This window comes from Chrysoperla carnea, chromosome 1 (genome assembly GCF_905475395.1).
Source record: "Chrysoperla carnea chromosome 1, inChrCarn1.1, whole genome shotgun sequence".
Classification (NCBI taxonomy): Eukaryota; Metazoa; Arthropoda; class Insecta; order Neuroptera; family Chrysopidae; genus Chrysoperla; species Chrysoperla carnea.
This window is the reverse complement of record NC_058337.1, coordinates 97,477,970-97,501,836: the sequence shown is the minus strand read 5'-3', so window position 1 is coordinate 97,501,836 and position 23,867 is coordinate 97,477,970. Positions and strand designations below refer to the sequence as shown.

Sequence of the window (23,867 nt, the reverse complement as noted above, 5' to 3'; positions counted from 1 at the left end):
AGATGTATTGCACTTTAACTAGCGAAAAAAATCGACGAAATTGTGAACAAAAGTACGATAAGTGACGTCATATGAAGTGAAGGTTTTAACACAATTATCTTTGTATTTAAAATTGAAAATTAACAGCGAAGCGAGTAGTTCACAGCTAGTAAACAAATAAATTACTTTCTATTTTTAACTGCATATAAATTGTATTTTTTTTTTTCAGAAAAATTTTACTTCAAAATTAAAGATATTAAAAAAATGGCTTCAAAATCACCCTTGCGTATATCAAACTTACAAGATCCGACACAACGTTATGATTTACAAGAATGTATTGGAAGTGGTGTATTTGGTGAAGTACACTTGGCAATTGATAAAAAAGCAAGTGACAAAAAAGTTGCCATAAAAATACAAAAATATACTGACAGTAATTCACAATTTATTCAAGAAGAGTATAAAATATTGCGTGATTATTCAGATCATACCAATTTACCAGACTTTTATGGAGTGTATAAGAAAAATAGCCAACCATGCGATGAGATTTGGTTTGTAATGGAAGTAAGTATCAAGTTTTATTTATGAATACAACACATCTAAAACTATTGTTGCTAGCCTATACTTTACCTACAATATGAAAACAGTGTCATCATATAATTAAATCATGTTTTATAAACCTGAATACACCGTTTAAGAAATATAATAAATTTACAAAAACTATTGATTTACTTAACTCAATCTAAATTTACCCTAAAAGAAAATATACAATTTAGACTAGGGCCAAATTATCGTTGTCATGTGGCAGTTCATTGATCTCCGGGTTTGCTGCGAGATTGTTGGAAGAAGAAAATTTAGGTGGTTTGGATAATAGCAGAAGAAATAAAGATTTTGAGCTCAAAAATTTTAGGGATTAATAGCTAATACTTTGCTATACTTTGCTTAGCCCGTGCCCTAAGTCCATTAAGCCCACCCACAACCCCAGGCTCTGCTTGCCTCGTCCGCTAAACATAAATTTTACTACTGTCTCTTAGACAAGCCTTCGGCCTGGCTGAAGCCTTCGGCCTTGGACCTCGCTGTGCTCGGATATAGCTCTGATAAATACCTATTCAAAATTTATGAATAATAATAAATACTACCTTAATACTATTCAAATACCTATGGCACGCCATTTTACTATTTAATGTCCGAAAAAAAATGGTCGTAATAATAATATATTATTATTATGTTATCATCATAATAATAATCATTTTCATTATGTACATAATTTTAATTCAATCATTTTTATTATGTACATAATTTTAATTCATATTAAATAGTAAAACGGCGTGCCATATATTTCCATTATGTACATAATTTTAATTCAATCACTTTTTTTTAATCTAATTCGAATAAAATTAACTGATTTATTATTATGTATCATCATAATAATAATACATTATTATTATGATGATACATAATAATAATACATTTTTATTATGTTATCATCATAATTTTAATTCTCATCTCTCTTTTCTCATCTTATCTTATATCAACCTCTCTTTTACTAAGATTTATTTTACAAAATATAAAATTTCTGATTGAAAAAAAATAATTAATTAATTTTTTTCTCGATAAAAATTAGCCTATTAAATAGTAAAATGGCGTGCCATAAATACCCGTTCTAGATGTATATGATCGGAGCGCAAATAAATACATAAGTACATAATAAATTAATATAATGCATGATTTATATGCGCTTCCACCATTTATTGCACTCAATATTTTGTCTGAAATTTTCTAATATTCCGCTCAACTTCCTTAATTTTTTCTTTCATAATAATTAACACAACACAAGAAAGAATTAGCGAAATTGTTCCACCCGTTCTCAAGTTTTAGGGTGGCCAGGGGAAATATATAGATTTAAGAGAATCTATCAAACGTTTAAAATTTTTTTACTTTCATTTTACCTTTTAAAGATATTTTTATAAAAATTTCGTCTCTTTATGCCATTTAAATAAATTTTAATTTCTATAAATTGTAATTATTTATATTATGCTTCATATTAGTAAAATTTTAATTTATTTACAAATATGTATAATAAGAATGCTGAATACTTTATATCACCAAACGCATTAGTTAAAACAATCTAAAATTGTTGTTACCATATAATGTTATATGTGATGAATTTACATTTAGATGTTCTAACAGGTGCAATTTTAATGTCAAAGAATATAATTTTTCAGTATCCTTATTAAACATATTTGTAATTAAATTAAAATTATTTAGTTGATTATAAAGGTTTCTTTTAATTTAATTAACATCCACAACATAAGAGAACATTTACTGCATTTGCATTGTTTGTAATTAGTACTTTGTTTTGAAATGATACAGTTGAACGCAACTAAATCTTTACTCTTTTATATAGCCCTCATCGAAGATAGGGATTTAGAGCTAATAAATAATTCTTCAAATTTATTTTTATGCTCACAAACAGTTTTTCTATTAAATTGTATAGCTTTTAGTATCTAAGAAAAAGAGAAATCTAATTATTTAAACAAAAACTCACTTAATAATGTTAAAATTAAAATAGTTTCCACAATGCACATTTTTTAGCTTATTTACCACGCGACAGAAAGTTAGGGTTCGTGGATTTTTTTACTTGCCATATTCTAGAATATAGGAAAAGATCCAAAAATAAATTCAAGAATATTTTAAGTCAATGAAAATATTTCATGCAAAATGATAACTTCAATAGATTTTGGAACATTGCCGGAAGTCCCACTTTGGTTTTTGCTAAAAAGAGAAATTGTATTATATTACTAAAAAGTTGGTGATTGTCAGCTTCACAAATACAATGTCATAAAAATCAAGTTGCATTTCTATGATGATCTTTAGACAGAATTTAATCACACTGCAAGATATAAGGCTAACTAATTTTTTTACTTAAGTACTTTGACAAAAATTACTACTGTATGTCTATTTACCATGTTTTTAGAGCTCGGAATCTGCTGATTATTCAAGTTTAATGAATTCAATAATTATTTTCATTTTTAAGTATGCACCGAAATTGTAAAAAATAAAATAATCAAAAAAATTAATCTAAATTTTACAGAAGTATCAAAATCAAAATTATACCCAAAAGATTTTAAAGAAAAAAAAATTTTATAATTAGCTTTAAAAAAAATTCGCAACAATGTAAAAATTTATTCCAGTGGAAGAAGATAAATAATGTCTCTTGAAGTATTTATTAAAATTTATATTACTGTATACCGTCATCAATTTACAAATTTTGAATAGTTTTTATAACATCATTTTACTTCCAAAAGCGTAGAATAATATTTACACAAAAAAAAGTGATAAAAAACAGGTCGACGATAACAATTGACTTAAGCCAATTATATTGATTATACCCTGTGTGATTCAATATATTTTAATATATCACAAATACTATATACAGAGTAGTTAGGAAATCGATAGCCAACCTGAGAAGGGGGGAGGGGTATATCAGAGCTCATTTGCAACAAATTTGACCACTTAACTATGGGCAGAAAATGCACGAATGTCGAGTTAGAGCAAACTCCTTATATAGCCTTTCAAAGCCTTAAAAAGTATTTCTACTATTTTTTTGCATACATCTTTACTCAGGTGATGAAAGAAGTTCTCACGATTTCTGAAGGACTTGAAAAAAATATATATTTTTTAAAACTAAATAGGTTGAAAAAATTTGAGAAATTCATAATTCGAAAATATGCTCATAACGCAAGTACTGGGCATTTTGACTCAAAATGCATAATTTAGTAACTTATAGTAAAATCTAAATGTATTTCACACTTAAGAATATTTTTAACACATTTCCTTTACAATATATAGTATATACAAAGGGTATAAAATCTTATACTTAAAAGTTGACTTAGTAATGGGCACTTTAAAACAATAAAACCCATAAAATAAGTGGTATTAAATATATTTATACATTTCATACCCTCGTATCTAGTGTATATATGATGATATGTATGTAATATGGGACACATGCTGAGTTCGTTGAAAGATTCCCAGATCGTATTTCAGTTTTTAAAAGTGCACTGATGCGTTACCGTGTTACAACTACAACATCATTACATGTATTTTTTATACAGAATGGTCTGCATTTCGAAATTAATTAATAATTTTGAAATTCTATCAAAAATGAGCTACTTTGGAATTTGATGCAAAAAGTTTTGGGTATCCATATCACACGACCTCCATTGTGTTAGAGCCTGTTTTTTCTCGGCAAGTTCAAGTCATATATAAATATAAACCGACTGAAGTTGCGAAATCAGGACCGTTTTGGTATGAAGCTCGAAGAACAATGGTGAGCGTCACGGGAAAAATCATGAAAATAGAAAAAAAAGCTATTGAATGTCATATTTTGAACTATTCTTAGCATTTTTTGTCCTCCGACATTTTTCCTTAAACCTCGCCGTTTTCAAAAAATTCGTTATTTCGACGAAAATTTAGTCCTAACAAAAATAACGATTAAGTATTGTGTGGTTTTGATCAAAACCATTTGTATCTTATATTTTGGAAATTTTTAGTTCATAACAGTTTTGTTATAAAAATTATATCACCTTACCTCGCCGTTTTCGAGATGTCAACGTTTTAAACCTTTTTAGGCTAAAATGCAAATCAAAAAATTTGACGATTATCTGGTTTTGATGAAATGTTTGATTAGAAATTCAACTGGATAAAATTATGTAACCCTCAAATTACTACCAAACGATTTAAGATAAAGAGCTAAAATTTATAACGACACTATGACTCTTGAAATCCTTTTAGATGGACCAGGGGTAAGCGAAGTACGTCTTTTAAAGGAACGTTGGCCTTGTGATTCATTTGAAAAATCAAGACAAAATCAACGAATAAGCGTATATAAAAATATCTTCAAACAAAAGTATCTTAAAAATATCTTCAAACAAAAGTATCTTAAAAATATCTTCAAACAAAAGTATCTTATGCACATATATCTAACTGACGTCGCTGATGTTTCTAAGTTAGATATTCTTGCATGGTACGATATACTATTAGACAGATTATTAGACATTGCTAGTGCCAATTATTTTCTGCTTAGATGTATAGTTGTTGAATATTTTGAATAGAATATTTTTGAAAGAAATCTTTAGACGTTAAAATTTTGTCATAAAACTTATTATCCCGAAGTACATGATTAAATATTTTACGTTTTTAGTGGACCAGCCTGTGTATATACTATGAAATGCTGCACACTACCAGAATATTAACAACAAAAAGTTTTTTTTTTTGTAAATCATCTTCATATTATGTTATGCTTTGCACTAATACGTGTGTGTATTAAAACTTTTTAATCTTATTGAATCGAATATGTTACAGCTTTTTTTTTTGTATATTAAACGCATCCAGATTTTTATTCGCTATAATTAATATCATCATAAATATTAAACATCAGTGTAGGAAGTCAGAAAAGCATTCTTCAAATGAGAAAGAGTCCACATAGTTGTATACAGAATGTTCGATTTACATTTAGGCATATAAATATCAAGAGTATGACAGAGTACATGCGTTAAGCAATGCCTCTAAATAAGAGGTATTATAGGTGTTTTATAAAATTGCAAAAGTGACTGGTATCGTGACTTATCTGTTGTAGTTCATCTATTCAACTTAGAAACTCCCACTCTCCAAGCGTCTGTCTTACAACTATCTCAACGCATATCGAAGATTCAACACATGTATATAATACCTCTCACTTTGATGTATTGCTTAACGCATGTTTCTGTCATACTCGTGATATTTATATGCCTAGTAGTAAATCGAACATTCTGTATATAATTACAATATCATATTGTAAAATGTAGTGATAATGGGTGGAAAATTACACCCAAAAAGACATATTCATATGGAAACTACGAAGTAAAAATAGTTTAAAGAAAATAAAGTTAAAAACTAAAATCCTTCCGTCTAGAAAATCGCGTTCTTAAAAGTATGAAAACAAGAAAATATTTTCATCTGAAATTGTTATGATAAGTAAATCGTCATTACAGTCAGGAAACCACTAAGATACTTATCATAACAATTTAGATGAAAATATTTTCTTGTTTTCCTACATTTAAGAACTAGGCGGAGGGATTTTAGTTTTTGAACTTTATTTTAATTAAACTATTTTGGTGCTTACTAAACAGTGCCTTAGTTATACCTTTTCACTTGATACCTAACACGGTATTACTTAATTAAAATTTGTTTTTAGTACACAACTTTATGCCCTCTAGAGGGCCGCATATTCAATTTAATGTTTCGTCATAAAGCATATTACCAGCGGACGATCAAGACGTTTTCAACGATATATCATTTGTCAAATTATAATAAGTAGTTAGGATGGAATAAATTCGACCGGGGATTTTTTTAAAGATTATGACTTCAGAAATCTTGAACTGAGCTTTTAAAATATGGACATAACATGGTCCCTAAATAAAATATTAATAATTATAATCTCAAATATAAAGAATATGTGAAATTCAAACATTGATCCAAACACAAACAAAATATCAAATAATTAACTCTGTTAGTTGCTATTTTCACTTGTTTTTAATGAAGATTTTTATTTTTAGTATTGTGAAGGTGGACCAATTACGGATGTTGTGCATGGTCTATTAAACAACAATCGTCGAATGTCTGAAGAGCATATTGCATATATTTTACGTGAAGTAATCAAGGTAAATAATTTCTTTATAATAAATTTACCTAAGTATAAAAACTATAAAATTGATACATGAGATTATAAAAAAATTATCTCTAAATGTTTTTAATTATTAAAATACATGTAAAAACCATAAATGACAATTAACTATTATTAAACACAAATTATCAGCTATTAAATAGCTATATTATAATTATGATAATAATGACTTTATAGGTAGGTATACCATTTGCTTCGCTATAATCTTGTCGGTGGTCCAATAAACAGTCTATACACTTTCAGATTTGTTTTACGTATAGAATTTTCCATATCAAATAAATTTTTGAGCTATTAGTAATTTATACCCTTTTGTGTGAAATGTAATACCAGGGTCAAATTACCAAATCCATACACTTTTTTCGATTTTAGTTAGGTATAAATACTAGCTTTTATCTGCGGATTCGTCCGCGTTAATGATTCATTTCAATGAACTCAATAAATGATTCATTTAAAAAATCATTGATTCATTAAGAAGATTATTGTCTGTCCTCACTTATCTCCCCTCAACAGCCCTCGCAATATAGAAATTTCAACTTTAAAAACAAAGCCACCACATACTATTTTCAACTCACTTGCCGCTTTTTAACCAAACCCCCCCTCCACTTTCACTGAATTTTCACTGCATCTTTTTGACAATAAGGCGGTCTTCGGCCTTCGGCCACAGAGGCTCTCAATTAAGTACAGGCATAAGTTTAGAATGTATAAGTACCCGCTGTGCTCGCAAAGGGTTCCTCTCCCTTGAATCGAATGTCGCAACTAAACTTTTCTATTATGTGACGTTTCTGAGTTATGATAACCCTCCATTTTCAATTCGAGAACAACTCATAGCGCTAGGCAATTACGAAATTCAAACCGACTATGTTCACGCCGACATACTTCGAAAAACAAAATTTCGAAGGTTGTTTACCCTGTTAGTCACTATTAGAATGAAGCCATGAACCAAAATCAGCTTATGGAATAATTTTAGGAGGCCAAAAACCTTTTGTCTTTATGTACCTTATGGTTAGGTTAGGTTAGAGTGGCTGTCCTGGGGTGGGAAAGCCTTAGACCATAGGGTCCGTTATAATACCGAAACGAGGTTGGCCCATCCCCGGCCACTACTCCATGAACCATTTGGAGCTGTTTAAGAACAGCAGGAGTATCTGCCTTGGTAAAAATCTAAGTTTCTCAGACTAAACTTTAGAATGAAGCCTTGAACCAAAAAATCAGCTCGTAGAACAAATGTAGGAGATCAAAAATAGTTTTGGCGTTATATTTCGTGAGTATGACGATGGAAAATAGCTATTTTAGTCAGCCCTACTGTAAAAAGTCCAATTTGTCGTACAGTGTTAGCAGCTCGTCCACTTATTCTCGTACTCTCCTATTTCTCTGGTCTATTGCAAACGTACTACTGTAAATGCTATTTTAAAAGCTTTTATTTAACTTGCAATGTATGTATGTTACGGTGGATTCGTTGAACTCAATTTTGAAGTAGATATATTCAACCGATTGAGCTGGCGCATGGTAAGGTTGCGCCGTCCTGATTTTCCTATCGCTTCCACTACATTTTATATAAATACATTTTTTTAGTCTTAAATTAAAAATTTTAATAAAAAATACTTTTTAAGGGACAAGCTTTTATTGTACTAAAAAGTAGAAAATAATTTTATCTTTAAGTCACTTATACCCGACTATTTGTAAAATCTTGAGGCGCTTAATATCAAGGATTAATCGAAAAGTAATAAGGCATGTGGACTAGATGAGGCGTTCCCTTTCATTTTTGATATTTTAAATTAACCGCCTCAAGCTTTTACAAATAATCGGGTATGAGTGGCTTATAGAATTATTTTCTACTTTTTAGTAAAATAAAAGCTTGCCCCTTAAAAAGTATTTTTTATTAAAAATTTTTTTACGACCAATCTAAACATTTACATACCTCCTTATATAAAAGACTATGATAGTGTTTAGTTAATTTGTTTGACTTCATTATAATACATAAATATTTCTGTTTGTTAAATGGTTAAAAAAAAACAAAACATATTTGTTGCAATTAAAATGCCAAGCAATGTTTGTACCGTAAGTATCCAGTAAAGATTATTACCAGTTCATTAACTAATCAGCTTTTTTTTGTAACCAATAAAAATATAATAATTATAACTATTTAATGTCTTTTTAAAAAAGTTTAATAACCTTATGATAAAATTTATGTAACATAAATTATAAATTTATTTATTTAAGATTGATGTCACCTTTGCGATATTAAATAATAATCTAATTGGACCTTCAGGGTTTTGTTTTACTTTAAAGTATTCTCGCGGTAAACCATTGTTTGGTAACAAACCGGTATCTAGCATTTTTGCTATAAATAGGTATTTCCGTTGGAAATTATCAAATATTGGAATAGACTGGGAACTGGTTCAAACTGGGACAAATTCGACATTTCATACGAAAGTTTCACGTTTACCTCTGTTTGTACATAAGTGTATGCAAGAAAGATATGAATCACGAAATCGGAAGCCTTTGCGAAGGAGAGACAAATCCCAACGCACAACCTTTCGAAATAGTGTCAATATTGTCTACTTGTTACCGTATGTTTCTAAAATTGACGAAAATAAACATGATATCAACAACATTCTGTATGCAGAATTTTTTAGGATTATTACTGTATATGTGCTAGAATTACAATTTTTTATCGCTACCCCGTGGAGCGGTTTTTAAGAACATATTGAGGTATATCACATTCTCTTTGGAATCGCCAAATGGAATTTTTTTTATTCAATTTCTTAATCCTTTATAGTGAGAGAGGTAAAACATTTTAGGGAAGATGTACGAAGCAACCGGAAAATTGGAGTAACATTTTAACCTTTTGTAATGCCTCAATATAAAATCTCAGACTTGATTAATTACCAGAAAACAAAAACTAAAAAGTCACATAATTTTAGGCAGGCATACTTAAATTGTTTCTTGTAAATATCCAAAAATGGATACAAAGCAGACAGAATAAAATTAATACTTACTCTTAGATAAAGACGTACCATTTTATGTGACATTTTATACACCAGGTGAAATTTTACACATCAGCGAACGTGACACATGAGTGCAAGGAGGCTATGCGACATGACTTTTCAATCAGGACCCCGATTTTGCACCCAATGATTGTAATAAAATGTGCCATGAATTTTCAGGGTTGCCTCAAATATCTTTCCTTAAAGTATTTGTCTGTTCAATAAGCATTAGTTGAACGCTTTTCAGTTAACATTTGATAAAGATATTGAATTACTAAAAAACATTCACAAAAATATTATATGAATTCGACATTTCTTTAGGCTGGAATATTCTTACATGAAAAGAATGTGTTGCATCGCGATATCCGAGGTAGCAATATTTTATTGACAAGTAATGGAGAAGTGAAATTGGTGGATTTTGGTTTATGCCGTGAATTGGATGGACCTCTAGGTAAACGTAAAACGTGTATTGGTTCACCATGTTGGATGGCACCAGAAGTTGTTACCAGCGAACACTTACAAAGCGATGGGTAAATAATGCTTTTCATACACTTTGTATAAACGTACAATGATTTTTATTTTACTCTTTAGACAGTCAAGTGGGTACGGAAGTCGAGCTGACGTGTGGTCAGTTGGAATAACAGCAATTGAGCTAGCCGATGGTAAACCACCATTTCAAGATTATCATCCAACACGTGCCATGTTTCAAATTGTTCGTAATCCACCGCCAGGATTTGCACGCCCTTCTAATTGGTCTGTTATTTTCAATGACTTTGTGTCTGAATGTTTAATTAAAAATCCAGAACATCGACCATTTATGATTGAAATACAGGAGCATCCATTTTTTGAAAATCTTCCAGAAAATGATTATTATGTAAGTAAAGATTTTTACTTCTAAAAGAAAACTATCGTAAAATGGTCCTACTTTGCTCTAATATTTCCTCCCATTTTAGAAATTATTAAAAATATTCAGATGTATGAATATAAAGAAAAACATCTTATCTAACACGAATTGTAGCGCATTTGTGAACCGAAATTTTAAACCCTTTTCTACACATCTGTTGATAATAACTGTTTTGTTTATCTAGAGAATTTTAACCGACATATGTATTTGATTATTAAAGTTATTATCATACGATGTTTTTTGTATAATATCTTTATTTAAAAAAATATCAAAATCAGGGTAGTTTGAAGGTAGTTGATATGAATTCTGGTATCCATCATCTGATTTTTTTATGTTATGCTTGATTTCTTTCCCACATATAGTTGGCACAAGAATTGCGCCAGTTAAAAAATGATTTTGCAACAAATGCCGAGAAGAAACCCGAATGTATTTTATATAAGAAAAAGCTGAAAACTGGATTAGATGGTGAACTCAAATCAATGCTTGAAGAAGATTTAGCAGCACTAGAAAAGCTTACAGAAGAAAGTATTATTTCACTTTTACGAGAACGAATGAATATTGGCCAATTTTATACGTTTATCGGAGATGTTTTGTTAGTGCTAAATCCAAATGAAAGACAAGATATTTATAGCCACGATGTGAGTAAATTTTGTTTACTATGTTCGATTTATTGCAATAAACATTAAGTGATTCGACATTGAAACATACAGTATTCATTATCTTAGGTTCGAAAGATCACAGTCTTCGATACATATAAAGTTGATTAGAAAATATAAAAAATATCGTTCATAAATAAGCAATTATTCTTACAACTAACTTTATAATACAACTAACGTTATAGTACGTTATAGTTAATTGCGCATTTAACAATTGTTCTTTTATTGTTTTTGATTAGTATCACGTCAAGTACTGCTGTAAATCTCGATCGGATAATGCTCCGCATATTTATGCTGTCGCAGATAGCGCATTTCAAGATGTATTACATCATGAAGAACCTCAACATATTGTTTTGGCTGGTGAAAGTATGTCGGGAAAAACCACGTCATTTCTTCACTTAATTGAACATTTGGCATTCTTGGGGCAAAGTCCAAACAATAAGAGTGGAGAGCAAGTGTTAAAAGCTATAACAGTGATACATGGCTTTGCCAATGCATCGTCAGCTTTAAATCCAAATTCAACCAGATGCATTTTACAAACGCAGACGACGTTTGGAAGTGCTGGTAAAATAAGCGGCGCCATATTTTGGCTTTATCAACTTGAAAAGTGGCGTGTTTCATCAACAGATATGTCTCAAGCCAATTTTCATATTTTCTACTATTTTTATGATGCTTTGGAAGCCGAAAATAAATTATCTGAATATAAATTACAACCTGGTAGACCATACAGATATTTTCGATTACCGGATACAAAAGCAAAATTATCGTCTAGGCCACGTGATAATCCGAAATCAAATTTTAAACAATTTTTAATTATTCAACAAAATCTCCTAGATTTAGGCATAGAAGAAACACATTGTGATGTAATTTGGACTGTGCTAGCGGCAATTTTACACTTAGGTGATGTGCAATTTAAGGATACTTCTGATAAAATTGCTGAAATTGATAATCCAGAAGAAATTACCATAATTGCTGAATTATTGCAGTTGGACGAAAAAAAATTAAGTTGGGCACTCACAAATTATTGCAGTATACAAGAGGGTACTGCGATTAGAAAAAAACATACAAGTGATGAAGCTAGGGATGCCAGAGATAATTTAGCGAATAATTTGTATTCTCGCTTAGTTGACTGGATTATTAATTTAATTAATTATAAATTATCATTTGGCCGTGCAGTTTTGTACGTATTTTTTAAATTTTGTACAGTGAAGAAGGTAAAATATGATCCTTTTAAGGGAGAATGCTCATAAATAAAAAAATATTCAACATAATGTTAACATGTCCTAAAGCATTTTTCAATGTCATTTTATTTATCTGGGTACTGCCATATTACGTTTCAAACAATGTTGAATTATTTTAGAAAATTTAAATTAAGTCATTTTATTCAATTAAATACGAAAAAAATTAATCAGTATTAGAGTCAGCATTGAACGCTATGTAATTTTTATATCTACCAAAAAATTTCATTCGACTGAATAGAGTGATCTAACCCAATGGGATCATCTTGTATTACCTTCCCCTATACACCTTGCAATTTTTATAATGAATGTAAATCATTTTTAGTGGCGATAAATATATTATCAATGTTTTGGATCTTTTTGGTTTTGAATGCAATAAAGAGAATCGTCTCGAACAACTTTTTATCAATTCCTTTAACGAACAAATGCAATATCATTATTCTCAACGTGTTTTTGCATGGGAAATGTTGGAGCAACAAGAAGAACATGTTCCAGCACCACCAATGACATATTACGACAATCGTGCCACCGTCGATGAACTTTTAGCAAAATCATATGGGCTGTTTTCCTATATTGATGACGCATCTCGTAATTATTATACAGGGCAAGCAATTACAGGTAACATGAAATACAGTAGAATCGCAAGGACTCAAATCATTACAATTACTCGAATTAATTTTTTTAGATGCATTGCAAAATTCATCAAAAACTCCACATATTAAAGTTCTTAGTACACGAGAATTCGCGGTCGCACATTACACTGGAACTGTACAATATTCGGTAAAAGAAATGCCCGAACGAAATCGTGATTTTCTACCACCAGAAGTAATTGATGTATTTCGAATGTCAAAACATACTGAAATTCGACAATTTTTCACAAATGCTTTAACTAAAACAGGTAATTTATCGTTAGACGAAGAAAAATCAGTTATGGCAAATACAACACGAAAAGCACGCTGGAGTGCAGCTGTTGTCAAAGAAGCCCAAAAAATTAGGGTAATATAATAGCAATTTCATTGTTTAATTTACTTTACTCAATTCATTTATTTTTGTAGAAGGTCAATTTTGATGTACCCGGTAGTATATTCTCCCAAACTCGTAAAATGCGTACTGCAAGTCATATATTCCGAACAACGGGTTTAGAAGTACTAAAGACATTAGCAATTGGTGCAGGAAGTGGTGGAACACATTTTGTACGATGTATACGCTCTGATTTATCAGGTATTGCAAGAGGATTTCAAACTGATTTAGTACGACAACAAATTCGTGCGTTGGCTGTGTTAGATACGGCAAAAGCACGACAAAATGGCTATCCACATCGTGTTCCTTTTAATGAATTTCTTCGGCGATATAAATTTTTAGCATTTGATTTTGATGAAAATGTTGATATTTCTAAAGAAAATTGTCGATTATTATTAGTTCGACTTAAAATGGAAGGATGGGCTATTGGAAAATCAAAAGTTTTTCTTAAATATTACAATGAGGAATATTTGGCAAGGTATAATAAACAAATCTAGTTATGTAGAACTTTGATGAGAAATATAAAATTTTTCAGGCTCTACGAAACTCAAGTGAAAAAAATTATCAAGGTACAAAGTATGATGCGAGCATTTTTGGCAAAACGAAATGTAGATAAAAAATTAAAAGAAAAAAAGCAAAAGGCACCAGCTCCTACTTTGGACGTAAACGATAAGGATCAAGCTGCATTAATTATTCAAAAAGGTAAATAGTTCAAGTACAAACAACAGATACAAATCAATAAAACCTACTAAACAATTTTTAGCTTATCGAGGTTACGCAGTACGGAAAACTTATCAACCACTAATACAAGAACATTCGGGTAAATTAAATGAAGACACAGCAAATTTCATTCGACCATATGTATATAAATGGAAAACCAAAAGTATGTTCCAAGTAATATTACACTATCGAGCAGCCAAATTTCAAGATATTGTGAATTTGTCCCAACAGGTATGCACAAGTCTCAATAGATATCGCACTTGGTAACTGCTATAAAACTATTTGTACATATAGTTAGTATATTCTAGCAGGGCAAAGTTAATCCAATAAAAAATTACGTTTTTTTTTCTTTAATATAGTATAACATGTGCTAACTTAATATTAAGCAAGCTAACATGTTTTAAAAATTGTAGAACACACAAAAAATTGAAAAGTGAATTAAAATCAAGCATTGCCCAAATACACGGTAAGAAATGCATGTCATTTACTACAATATCGGTATGGTATAGTGACAGATACGTATCTTATCTTATATATTTAAACAATCAATTCTTGTATATATATCTGGAATCTCGGAAACGGCTCCAACGTTTTTCGTGAAATTTAGCATGCAGGGGATTTTTGGGGCACAAAATCGATTTAGCTGGGTTTCATTTTTAGAAAACGTCGTTTTATCCGTGTTTTCAGGAAAAACTAAAATAATGCCTTTTCCTCACATCTATAGGGGAGTAGCAATACCATAATTTTTTTAAATTGATAGCAACTAAATGCATTATCGACATTGCAACTAAAGCTAGATTTCAGTAGATGGTGTAGTTAAGCAACACATGATTTACTAAAAAAAATACCGAGTAAGATCGTCGGTCATCCAGGTATTAGTATCTATGTTAGCATTAGTAATATTACAGTATTAAATAGGGCTATCCACCAGAAGTTTTGTAGGTATCGCCTAGTATGGGTGTCATACCCATATTGACTCGTGCGCCATACCTATTGCTGATGTTACTATTTCTTCAATACAGTATACAGTATGGAATTCACACTGATACTCACATAGTGATATCCCCAATAAATTATTATTGTGCTAGCTTAATATTATTATTAAATACCTATGCTAGAATTTAATATACATTTAAATAATTTCGAAAAAAATTCATTTAAATTATAGTTGTGACAAAATGAAAACAAAATTTTCCATACTTCAGTTTCTAATAACAATATTGAGCGTTCTTTTTAATTTATAGGTGCATATTTTTAATCAAAACGTGGTGCAGAATTTACAAATAACAAATAATTCTATAAACTTGGATAAAATAAACACAAAAGCAATATTATGCGAATTCTTGACTGATAAAAAACCAACTGTTTGGAAATTACCGTTCAAATTTGATCAATTACCATACTTTGATACTAGTTATATGTGTGATCCTTATACAAGCGAAGGGTAAGTTTATTAGTTTTAGGCCTTTTAGTTATATTTTCTCCGAAAATGTAGACGTATGCACTGTATCAAAGCTCATCGAGGAAGAGCGGAGTGTGTTATAAATTCACAACCGTTTTTTTCTGCGTTTTTATGGCTTTTGGGCGGCATAACTGTTGTAATCCAGACCAATTGGCTCTGATCAAATTATTACTCACCTAGGATATTTTTCCTTAACGGGTAGAGATAACTTCCCTATTCGTTCCGTTCAGAACCGAATTTACATTTTCACACTACTTTAAATAAATAAGATTATTTTTATTCCTACAAAAGTTTGTGATGTTTTTTATCTTTGTTTTTGTTTTTGGTAACAGGCCAACGACTACTGAAGATGGTACCGAAGATTGGGATGCACCTTTACGCTGGCGTAATACAATAGCAAGTCAAGTTGCTCAGTCATTAAATATTGACATAACATCAAATACAAATACGCAACATGGACCATATATCAGCCAAAAAATATCACAGCCGCCAATAAACGTACCATTTTGTCGTGATCCCAATGTTCCAATAAATCAATTGAAAGAAACTACTTCATATTATCCATCACCAGCAAAACGGAACATTTATACATCGAGTCCAGCTAGAACTATTCATAACAGATCACCACCTACTCAAGATTTCGAGTTTAGTAATTCTCCCTCACGATTTATTATAAATAAGCCAACCATAAATCCAATCAAAGAATTGGAATTAATTGGTCGAAAAACGGGAAGTAACAATAATCTCAATGAAGACGACCCACCTTTCAACTTTCAAGGAATGTTAAGGAAAACTAATTATAACCGTGAGTCAATGAAACGTTCACCGCGCCAAGAACCTTCGGAAGAATATCTTACTCCAACACGTAGAAGAAATGATAATGATTTTAGAGTACCTATTAACGAGTACCGTACAAAATCACCACCCAGAAAAATTTACAATAATTATGATGACGATGAGTTTATTGAGCCTGACAAAAATTTAAATACTGTTATTTATGAAAGTAGAGTGAAGTCAACTTCTAAAGAAAATTTGATGAATGGAAACTGCACATCGGAGGTAGTTGGTTCAATGGAATTAATTCCAGGAGTTTTTATTGAAGGACCTGTTATTGACCTGTAGAAGCAGACTTTGTTTAATTTATAATTATAAATTTATTAAAACGACAAAAATTAGGAACTTAAAAGTCCCTAGGACATCCGCACACTTGCCACCCAGGCTGTCATAGAAATTAATCCGGACAAAGTACACATTTTAATTAATCCCAAAGAGCTCATAATTGGTATCATCGATCCTACATCGCCAAACCAAAATTACAGGTTTATTGCATTTTTCTAGCCAATGGTAATCATAAAAATAGACCAGGTAAAAATTGTAGATCCTGCAACAATCCACAAAAATTGTTCTGACATTTTCATTCTAAGAATCACCATTTCTCAGATATAGCAATTGTGAAAGTTGAAAAAATAAGTCTTGTCCTGCATAAGTAAAAATTAAGTCGTATGCACGGAATTCCCCATCACCTGTGAGGTAGAGTCTCGTCATCTCTTTTATTTAAAATTTTTTTTAGATAATTGCCTTATCTACAATTTTTTCCCGAACCCAACGTTTTAAAAGTAAACAACCGATAATATCGATCTTCAACCATGAATAAATTGTTTAGCGGATGTAGGATCGATGTAGGAATTATATTTGTAATAGTGTTTCCAGCATCTGTACCAATTTACAGCTGTATGCGAATTATTGTTAACTTACCGCTAGTTTTTTAACTAAGTTGTCCGGATTAAGTCGTTATATTGTATGTACTAGTAAGAAAGATTTTTTAAGCAAGAAAAGATATATGCATTGAGAAAATATGCTGCCCTTTAAACGTCTAGCGACTTAAGATAATTTATGGAAATAACTTGCAGTCGTTGAGTGTGCGAAAATTTACTTTTAGCATAACTACCGCTGATATGGAATAGGAAATTTAACGACACTTTATTTAACTATTATGAATAACAGACAAGTTTGATTATTTACATTTCTTTATTTCTATAAAACTAAAATAAGTCTTTTATTTATCAACTTTTCCAAATTACTTTAAAAATTATTTAAAGTTCTATATTAAAGTGTACTGAGTTTCCTACAGCAGAGAATTCAAGGTACACTTAAAAGGGATAATATTTGTTTAGTTATTTACAATTTATATTTATTAAACATTTAAATCTATTTTCTGTGAAATTTATAACAAATAAATAACTAAAATTTATTGTTTCTTTCTTATTAACCTCACTTTAACGCGAATTTAATCTCTTTTTTATACGATATTACTGTATTAAAACATTAGTGCCCAGCGTCGTCAATTGAGAACACTTTTAAAATCATTTTGAAATTGTTGAATGGAAAATTTATAGAAAAATGTTTTGAATATTTGGTGAAACGACGACTGCTAATGGTTTAAAATAATAAAATGTTAGTCAAATTCATAGATCTAGTCCCCTAGGGTCCGTTCTGTCTAAGTAGACTCTAACGCTGAAGTGGTGAACCTTTATACTATGTGTTTTTGTTCTATCTAGATATATGAATATCACTAGTATGACAGAGTACATGCGTTAAGCAATGCATCTAAGTGAGAGGAGAGGTATTATATACATGTGTGCAACAAAACTCCCACTTTCTGCATGCACACAACAGAAGATCTGTCGTATCGTATTTGTAGAGATTATTACATGCTAAACAGATATATATATTTATAATACCTCTCACTTAGATGCATTGCTTAACGCATGTATTCTGTCATACTAGTGATATTCTTATATCTAAATGGTACAAAAACACATAGTATATTCCTTTTAATTATTCATCAATGGCACGTATATCATTGGTTCGTCAAACCTGCTCTAACATATTAAAACTTCAAATAATTTAATTTCAAAAACTCAAGTCAGAACACATACACAAAAGGGTTTTCAGTTAAAAAGAAAAAATTGAATATTCTTGAGAAGAAAGTGTGACAATCGTTTATATCCTACGATTCTTCAAACAATGGATTTTTAATAGTTGTCGTTGGTTCTTTATAAAGTGGATTTTCCCCACGATCCCATTTTGCATTCTGTCTCTCTTTTTCGAATCGTACATATTCACGTCTATCATGCACTTCAGTAACAATTTTCCATATTACTAAAAGTATTATTCCAGCTAACACAATTGTTCCAATTACAAGCAGCATTATGGCTGAAACAATATAATATAACAATTATTTTTTAAACCAATAAGTTACCCATAAGTTAAGTTATAAATTTTGGCTAAATTTTGGCGTGATCTAGAACTTTTTTACTAAACACATTTCATTTTGACCACAATTTCCCACCCCTTTTTCATCTCTCAAAAACACCCTCCAACTTTGCTGCTAGGACATAAGCTTATTTTATATCCCTTAACCTCCTTCACCAATTCCAAAAATGTGAATACAACTGATGCACAAAAATGTTAATACAACTGATTATTGTGATTATACCGAACCATTTAAACATTTTGAAATAATTTAAAGAAAAAAGGGAAACTATGCCACTTTTAAGAATAATACTTACGTAAAAGTTCAACTTTAGCAGGACATTTTTTCTCCTTTTGGACATAAACGGTTGGCTTATTCATATCATAGGTATACTTAAATAACATAGTACATCCATTATTATCAATATGTTCACAGATCTTGAAATTAACATCATTATTATCACCGTCGTCAAAGTGAGTTGTAAAATTACAATACAATTTGCATTCTTCAATAGAATATTTTCCAGTATTAGGAAATGCTTGACATTCAACACAATCGACAAATTCAGAACAACGTTGTCCAGGACAATCTGAGCACATGTCACAATATCGTCCCCAATAACGAATTGGTTGTGTCTGACAAATACATTCACCACATCTGCATGATCCTTTACCAGAGCATATTTCTGTTTTCCCGGGTTCAATACAACTCTCTGGTCGTAAATCACATTCACAGGCAGATCCAGTAAAACCGGGATCACAAATACAATGACGACATTCACATGTACCATGGCCTGAACACATTTTATTGTTTGGTTTTTTACATGAAAAGTTATCACATTGACAATAAGGACCAGAATATTCTTCACCAGGTTGTCGACCTTTATCGCAAACACATTTTCCACATTTGCATTTACCTCGCTCTGAACATACACGTTCATCGGTTTTATTAGATATTTTACAACTATTCAAATCCGCACTATTTGATAAACCTGTAAACATAATCGCTTAAATTTTCATGAAATATTGCAACGAAAAAGGACCCCGCAATATTAGATGGGAAAATGGATTCCGATGAAACTTTTTTTAACCCACCCTAAAATGTTAAAATGTTCTTTAGATCATTCTGAATAAAAGCTCTCACGGCCACAAAAATTTTTAACGGGTAGTTTTCAAGCTACGAGCAATCAAAGGTACACATACATTATACCATAGCTAGAAACTACTCGTTAAAACTTTTGTGGGCGTGAGACCTTTCAATCAGAACGATCCGAAGAACATTTTGTGGTCGGTTTGAAAAGTTTCACAGAAAGCCATTTTCCTCGTCATATAAGTACTATAAATATAATATAGTAGCTTTGATCGTCCGTAGCTCGAAAATTACTCGTTGAAAAGTTTTGTGGCTGGGAGAGTTTTTGATCACAACAATCTGAAGAATATTTTGGGGTGGTTTGAAAAAGTTTCACACAAAGCCATTTTCCTAGTCATGTAATAAAACTGTAATATATTCGTATAGCTTTGATCGCCCGTAGCTCAAAAACTTCTCTCTGAAAACTTTTGTGGCCGTGAGAGCTTTTGATCAGAATGATCCAAAGAACATTTTTAGGTGATTAGAAAAGTTTCACAGAAAGCCATTTTCCTACCTAATATTGCGGAGTTCTTTAAATTTTTTAGACTCAGATTGCGGCATCGTGATCTCTATGAACAAATTACAAAAACAAACTCCCTTGAGTAGGTATTTGTGTATAGGTACATGCAAGCTAGCTGTACAATCATCAACAGCGTAATCTGGATGAAACTAGGGATTGTGGAAACTATTTCCAGACTTTTTAAATGTATTTTGTCCGTAAAAATTTTGACAACTGGTTCTGATTCTTATACTGTTACCTGAATCATCAGCACATTCACAAAATTTCCCCAAGCGCCCACTATTACATGAACACACACCGCAAGTCAAATTACCCGCTGAACTACAATATTGAGAATCAGCTTCAAATGATTTGTGTCCTGACTGTTCACAATCGCAATCACACTGGACTTCAAGTTCAATAACTAAACTTTCAGTTAAAGATCGTGGCTTTATTTCAATTATTTGTTTTTTACAGTTTGTAGGTCTTATTGCAGCAGTAAAAGTCACTATTTTGTTGTAACGAATATCACTACAATTTTTTGTTTTCCGTTCTTCTTTATCTTCCAAGCATTTAGAAAAATAGTCAATTTGAATATCGGATCCAGCATTATCTATTATAAAGACTGATTGTTTTAATTTCTAGAAAAATAATGTAAATGATTAGAATACAGAAATTTTTATAATTTGAATTTTGAATACACAGCATGTCCCATCAACCCTTAAACATTGACAATGTATAAACTTATTACTTACTTGGTATACATTGCTGACTAAGCTCACAACATTCTTAGAATCATTATCTAATATTCCCACTTGAGCTCCAGCAATGCGTTTAGCTAAATTTCTATACGTTTCTTCCACATTTTTTGTAACAGCAAATAATAGATCAATATTATGTTTTTTAACATGACGATTTATGAACGATATAGATGGATAATCAAACTTTAATGCATGTGTATATTCCCCCTTATCATTTAAATAGCAACGCCCATCATGAGGTTCAACAATACCTGCTAGTTTTCCGTCACCAGCTAAATGATATCCAGCATCTGTAGAAAATACTAACAAATGAGTTGCATTCTCACGCCAACCAATTTCTTTTTGGCACACTATTGATTGTAAAATGGCATCAAATCCATCTTCAGGAGAATCTAAATTTCCAGATACCCTGGCATTGTTTACTTCTATTGTAAATTTGGATGTATCCGAATCAAGTTTTAAATGATGTTTGTAACTGTAGGCAGCGGTGCAATTAGCTGAAGAACATGGTTTTTGAAGCCTGAAAAATGGGTCATTAAGTATACATAAATATATTTAAATCAAATAAGAATATATAACTAATTGTGGTGTTTGTAAAAACGGTGGAAGTATATTTTCAGTTCGCGATATTTTTAAAACTACTCCATGTATCGAAAAATTTTATTCTTACTTTTCGTCTTTTATTGTCAAGTTGTAACATAATTCACCATCAAAATTGAAAATATATATTTATTTAAATTTGTGTCTCCACTACCGTGCTCATACATCCTTAATTAGTCGGGCACAACGGGTTTTTTTGTTTTCAATAATTTATTTAGGTTTTAACTTTAATTTAAATAGTTTTCTTTTTAATTTCCACTGACTAGTTTTGGAGAACGAATATTTTGAAACATTCTAGCAAACCCAAGACAGTGTGGGCAACAGCCAACGTATATACTTCATACACAAATTAATTTAACGAAGGATCAGAGCTTGAGAAGATATCCGATTTTGAAATTCAGTATCGGTTGCAATTACCAGTGCTTGGAGCTGTGAAAATATTGGAATACTTCTAAATAAAATGTGGAATAGTTCATTAAAATGGTCCCATGCACAGATTTGTTGATGATTATGTGAGAGTACTAAATGGCAGATACTTACTTTTCAGGAACAGTACTAACAAATGGCATAGTAACTTTTTCCACAAAACTTCCAAATCCTAAACGAAAATTTTTGGTCAATTTACGCATTGCATCAGCTAATTTATCTCCTAATTTTGACAAATTTTCTCGATCATCGGCCATTGAATTGGACAAATCCATCAAGTAATATAAATCTACCGGATAATCGACAGCTTGAGCATATTGAAAAGTCAAATTGTATTCTTGATTACGCCGTAATTTTAAATGAACTCTTTGTGGACTAATTTGTATAATCGGGACATTTTTATTTGGTACTGAATTTAATGGTAAATTTTTTATTACTTTTAATTCTGGTTCAGGATTATATTTTATTAAATCTTCTGGACACCAGTTTGGTGTTTTTTCCGATTCTACAATGCATCTTACAAAATTACTTGTTCCAGATTCTGAAGATTTCTGAAATAAATGTATTTGACACGTAAGATTTCGGAGATCGAAAAACGCGTTGCTTAATATAGGACTTTTTTTACTTACCACAAATTTTGAGCACCATATGCAACCATCTTCTTGAATACAATCTCCACAAGTTTCTTTTGTACCACATAACACATTTTTATTCACATTTTGTGCAAAAGTAATGCAAATTATATTTACAACAATGAATAGAACAAAAAAAAACTTCAAATTATTCATCATTCTTTATTTTCACAACTGATTCATACAAATGATAAATAAATATTAGTACAAATTTTTTAATAATAAATACTAATTCTTAATAAAAATGTTTTACTAAAGATAAGAAAACTTTTCTGTGCACCACCCAAAATAATATTATATTCATATTCTGAATTAAAATGTATTTATGAACTTCAAATATGTTCTGTTATCAGTTAAGCAACAAATTTGATGACAAATACTGTGGTAAAATAAACCACATTTCCGATTCTGGTAATATGATTATATGTATAAATAAATATTAATAAATAAATAGCAAAAAATGGAACACATTTCAAAAACAGTCACAAAAAAATAAAGAACTATTTGAAAATAGTACGTTTTTGAAGTCTGTGTATATTATTTTATAAACTATTTTATATTTTTATCTATTGGGTAACTTTTAAGAAAACGTTTAACTCCCAAATTTTGGTATTAACTTTCCCAACCCCTTTGATACTCTGTTAAAAAAATTCTTATCCTTGAATTGCCTACAAATTATTTAAATCAACTGCTACATTTAAAACGTGTAAAAATAAAAAAATCAACCGCCGCATAATCCTTTTCTCCAAAATCGTATAAATCGTGTTCTATGGATATAAAACGGATTTCAAATACTTACCCATTCCTACTCGTTCAAAAAATCGGTCAAAATTGCGAATATACCTCGTGATATATATACAATAAAAATACATCACAAT

The 23,867-nt window shown here is 30.6% G+C and overlaps 2 protein-coding genes across 2 annotated transcripts; one reads left to right on the top strand and one right to left on the bottom strand.

Annotated features, from left to right (window-relative positions):
• Positions 1-243: 243 nt before the first annotated feature.
• On the top strand, positions 244-17,815 carry LOC123292492 (neither inactivation nor afterpotential protein C). The gene is made up of 13 exons (XM_044873198.1): positions 244-540; positions 6,576-6,680; positions 10,009-10,217; positions 10,279-10,561; positions 10,954-11,229; positions 11,487-12,427; positions 12,811-13,103; positions 13,171-13,481; positions 13,541-13,983; positions 14,041-14,207; positions 14,269-14,456; positions 15,470-15,669; positions 16,020-17,815. Exons 1-13 carry the CDS (start codon positions 244-246, stop codon positions 16,807-16,809), a joined length of 4,503 nt encoding a protein of 1,500 aa, XP_044729133.1. The 3' UTR covers positions 16,810-17,815.
• A 728-nt stretch (positions 17,816-18,543) lies between these two features.
• Positions 18,544-23,184, bottom strand: LOC123290823 (integrin beta-PS-like). Its single transcript, XM_044871160.1, has 6 exons — positions 22,987-23,184; positions 22,472-22,908; positions 21,326-21,851; positions 20,830-21,211; positions 19,260-19,934; positions 18,544-18,903 (listed from the first exon to the last, which is right to left on the bottom strand). Exons 1-6 carry the CDS (start codon positions 23,146-23,148, stop codon positions 18,698-18,700), a joined length of 2,388 nt encoding a protein of 795 aa, XP_044727095.1. The 5' UTR covers positions 23,149-23,184; the 3' UTR covers positions 18,544-18,697.
• Positions 23,185-23,867: the final 683 nt, after the last annotated feature.

Bases quoted from the DNA above. Each gene is read 5' to 3' on its own strand.
- LOC123292492 (XM_044873198.1), top strand. From the start codon at position 244: ATGGCTTCAAAATCACCCTTGCGTATATCAAACTTACAAGATCCGACA. The intron at 541-6,575 runs GTAAGTATCAAG...TTTTATTTTTAG, and splicing joins AGATTTGGTTTGTAATGGAA to TATTGTGAAGGTGGACCAAT. The intron at 6,681-10,008 runs GTAAATAATTTC...ACATTTCTTTAG, and splicing joins TTTTACGTGAAGTAATCAAG to GCTGGAATATTCTTACATGA.
- LOC123290823 (XM_044871160.1), bottom strand. From the start codon at position 23,148: ATGATGAATAATTTGAAGTTTTTTTTTGTTCTATTCATTGTTGTAAAT. The intron at 21,212-21,325 runs GTAAGTAATAAG...TTATTTTTCTAG, and splicing joins TAGTCAGCAATGTATACCAA to AAATTAAAACAATCAGTCTT. The intron at 19,935-20,829 runs GTAACAGTATAA...TTATGTTTACAG, and splicing joins TGAATGTGCTGATGATTCAG to GTTTATCAAATAGTGCGGAT.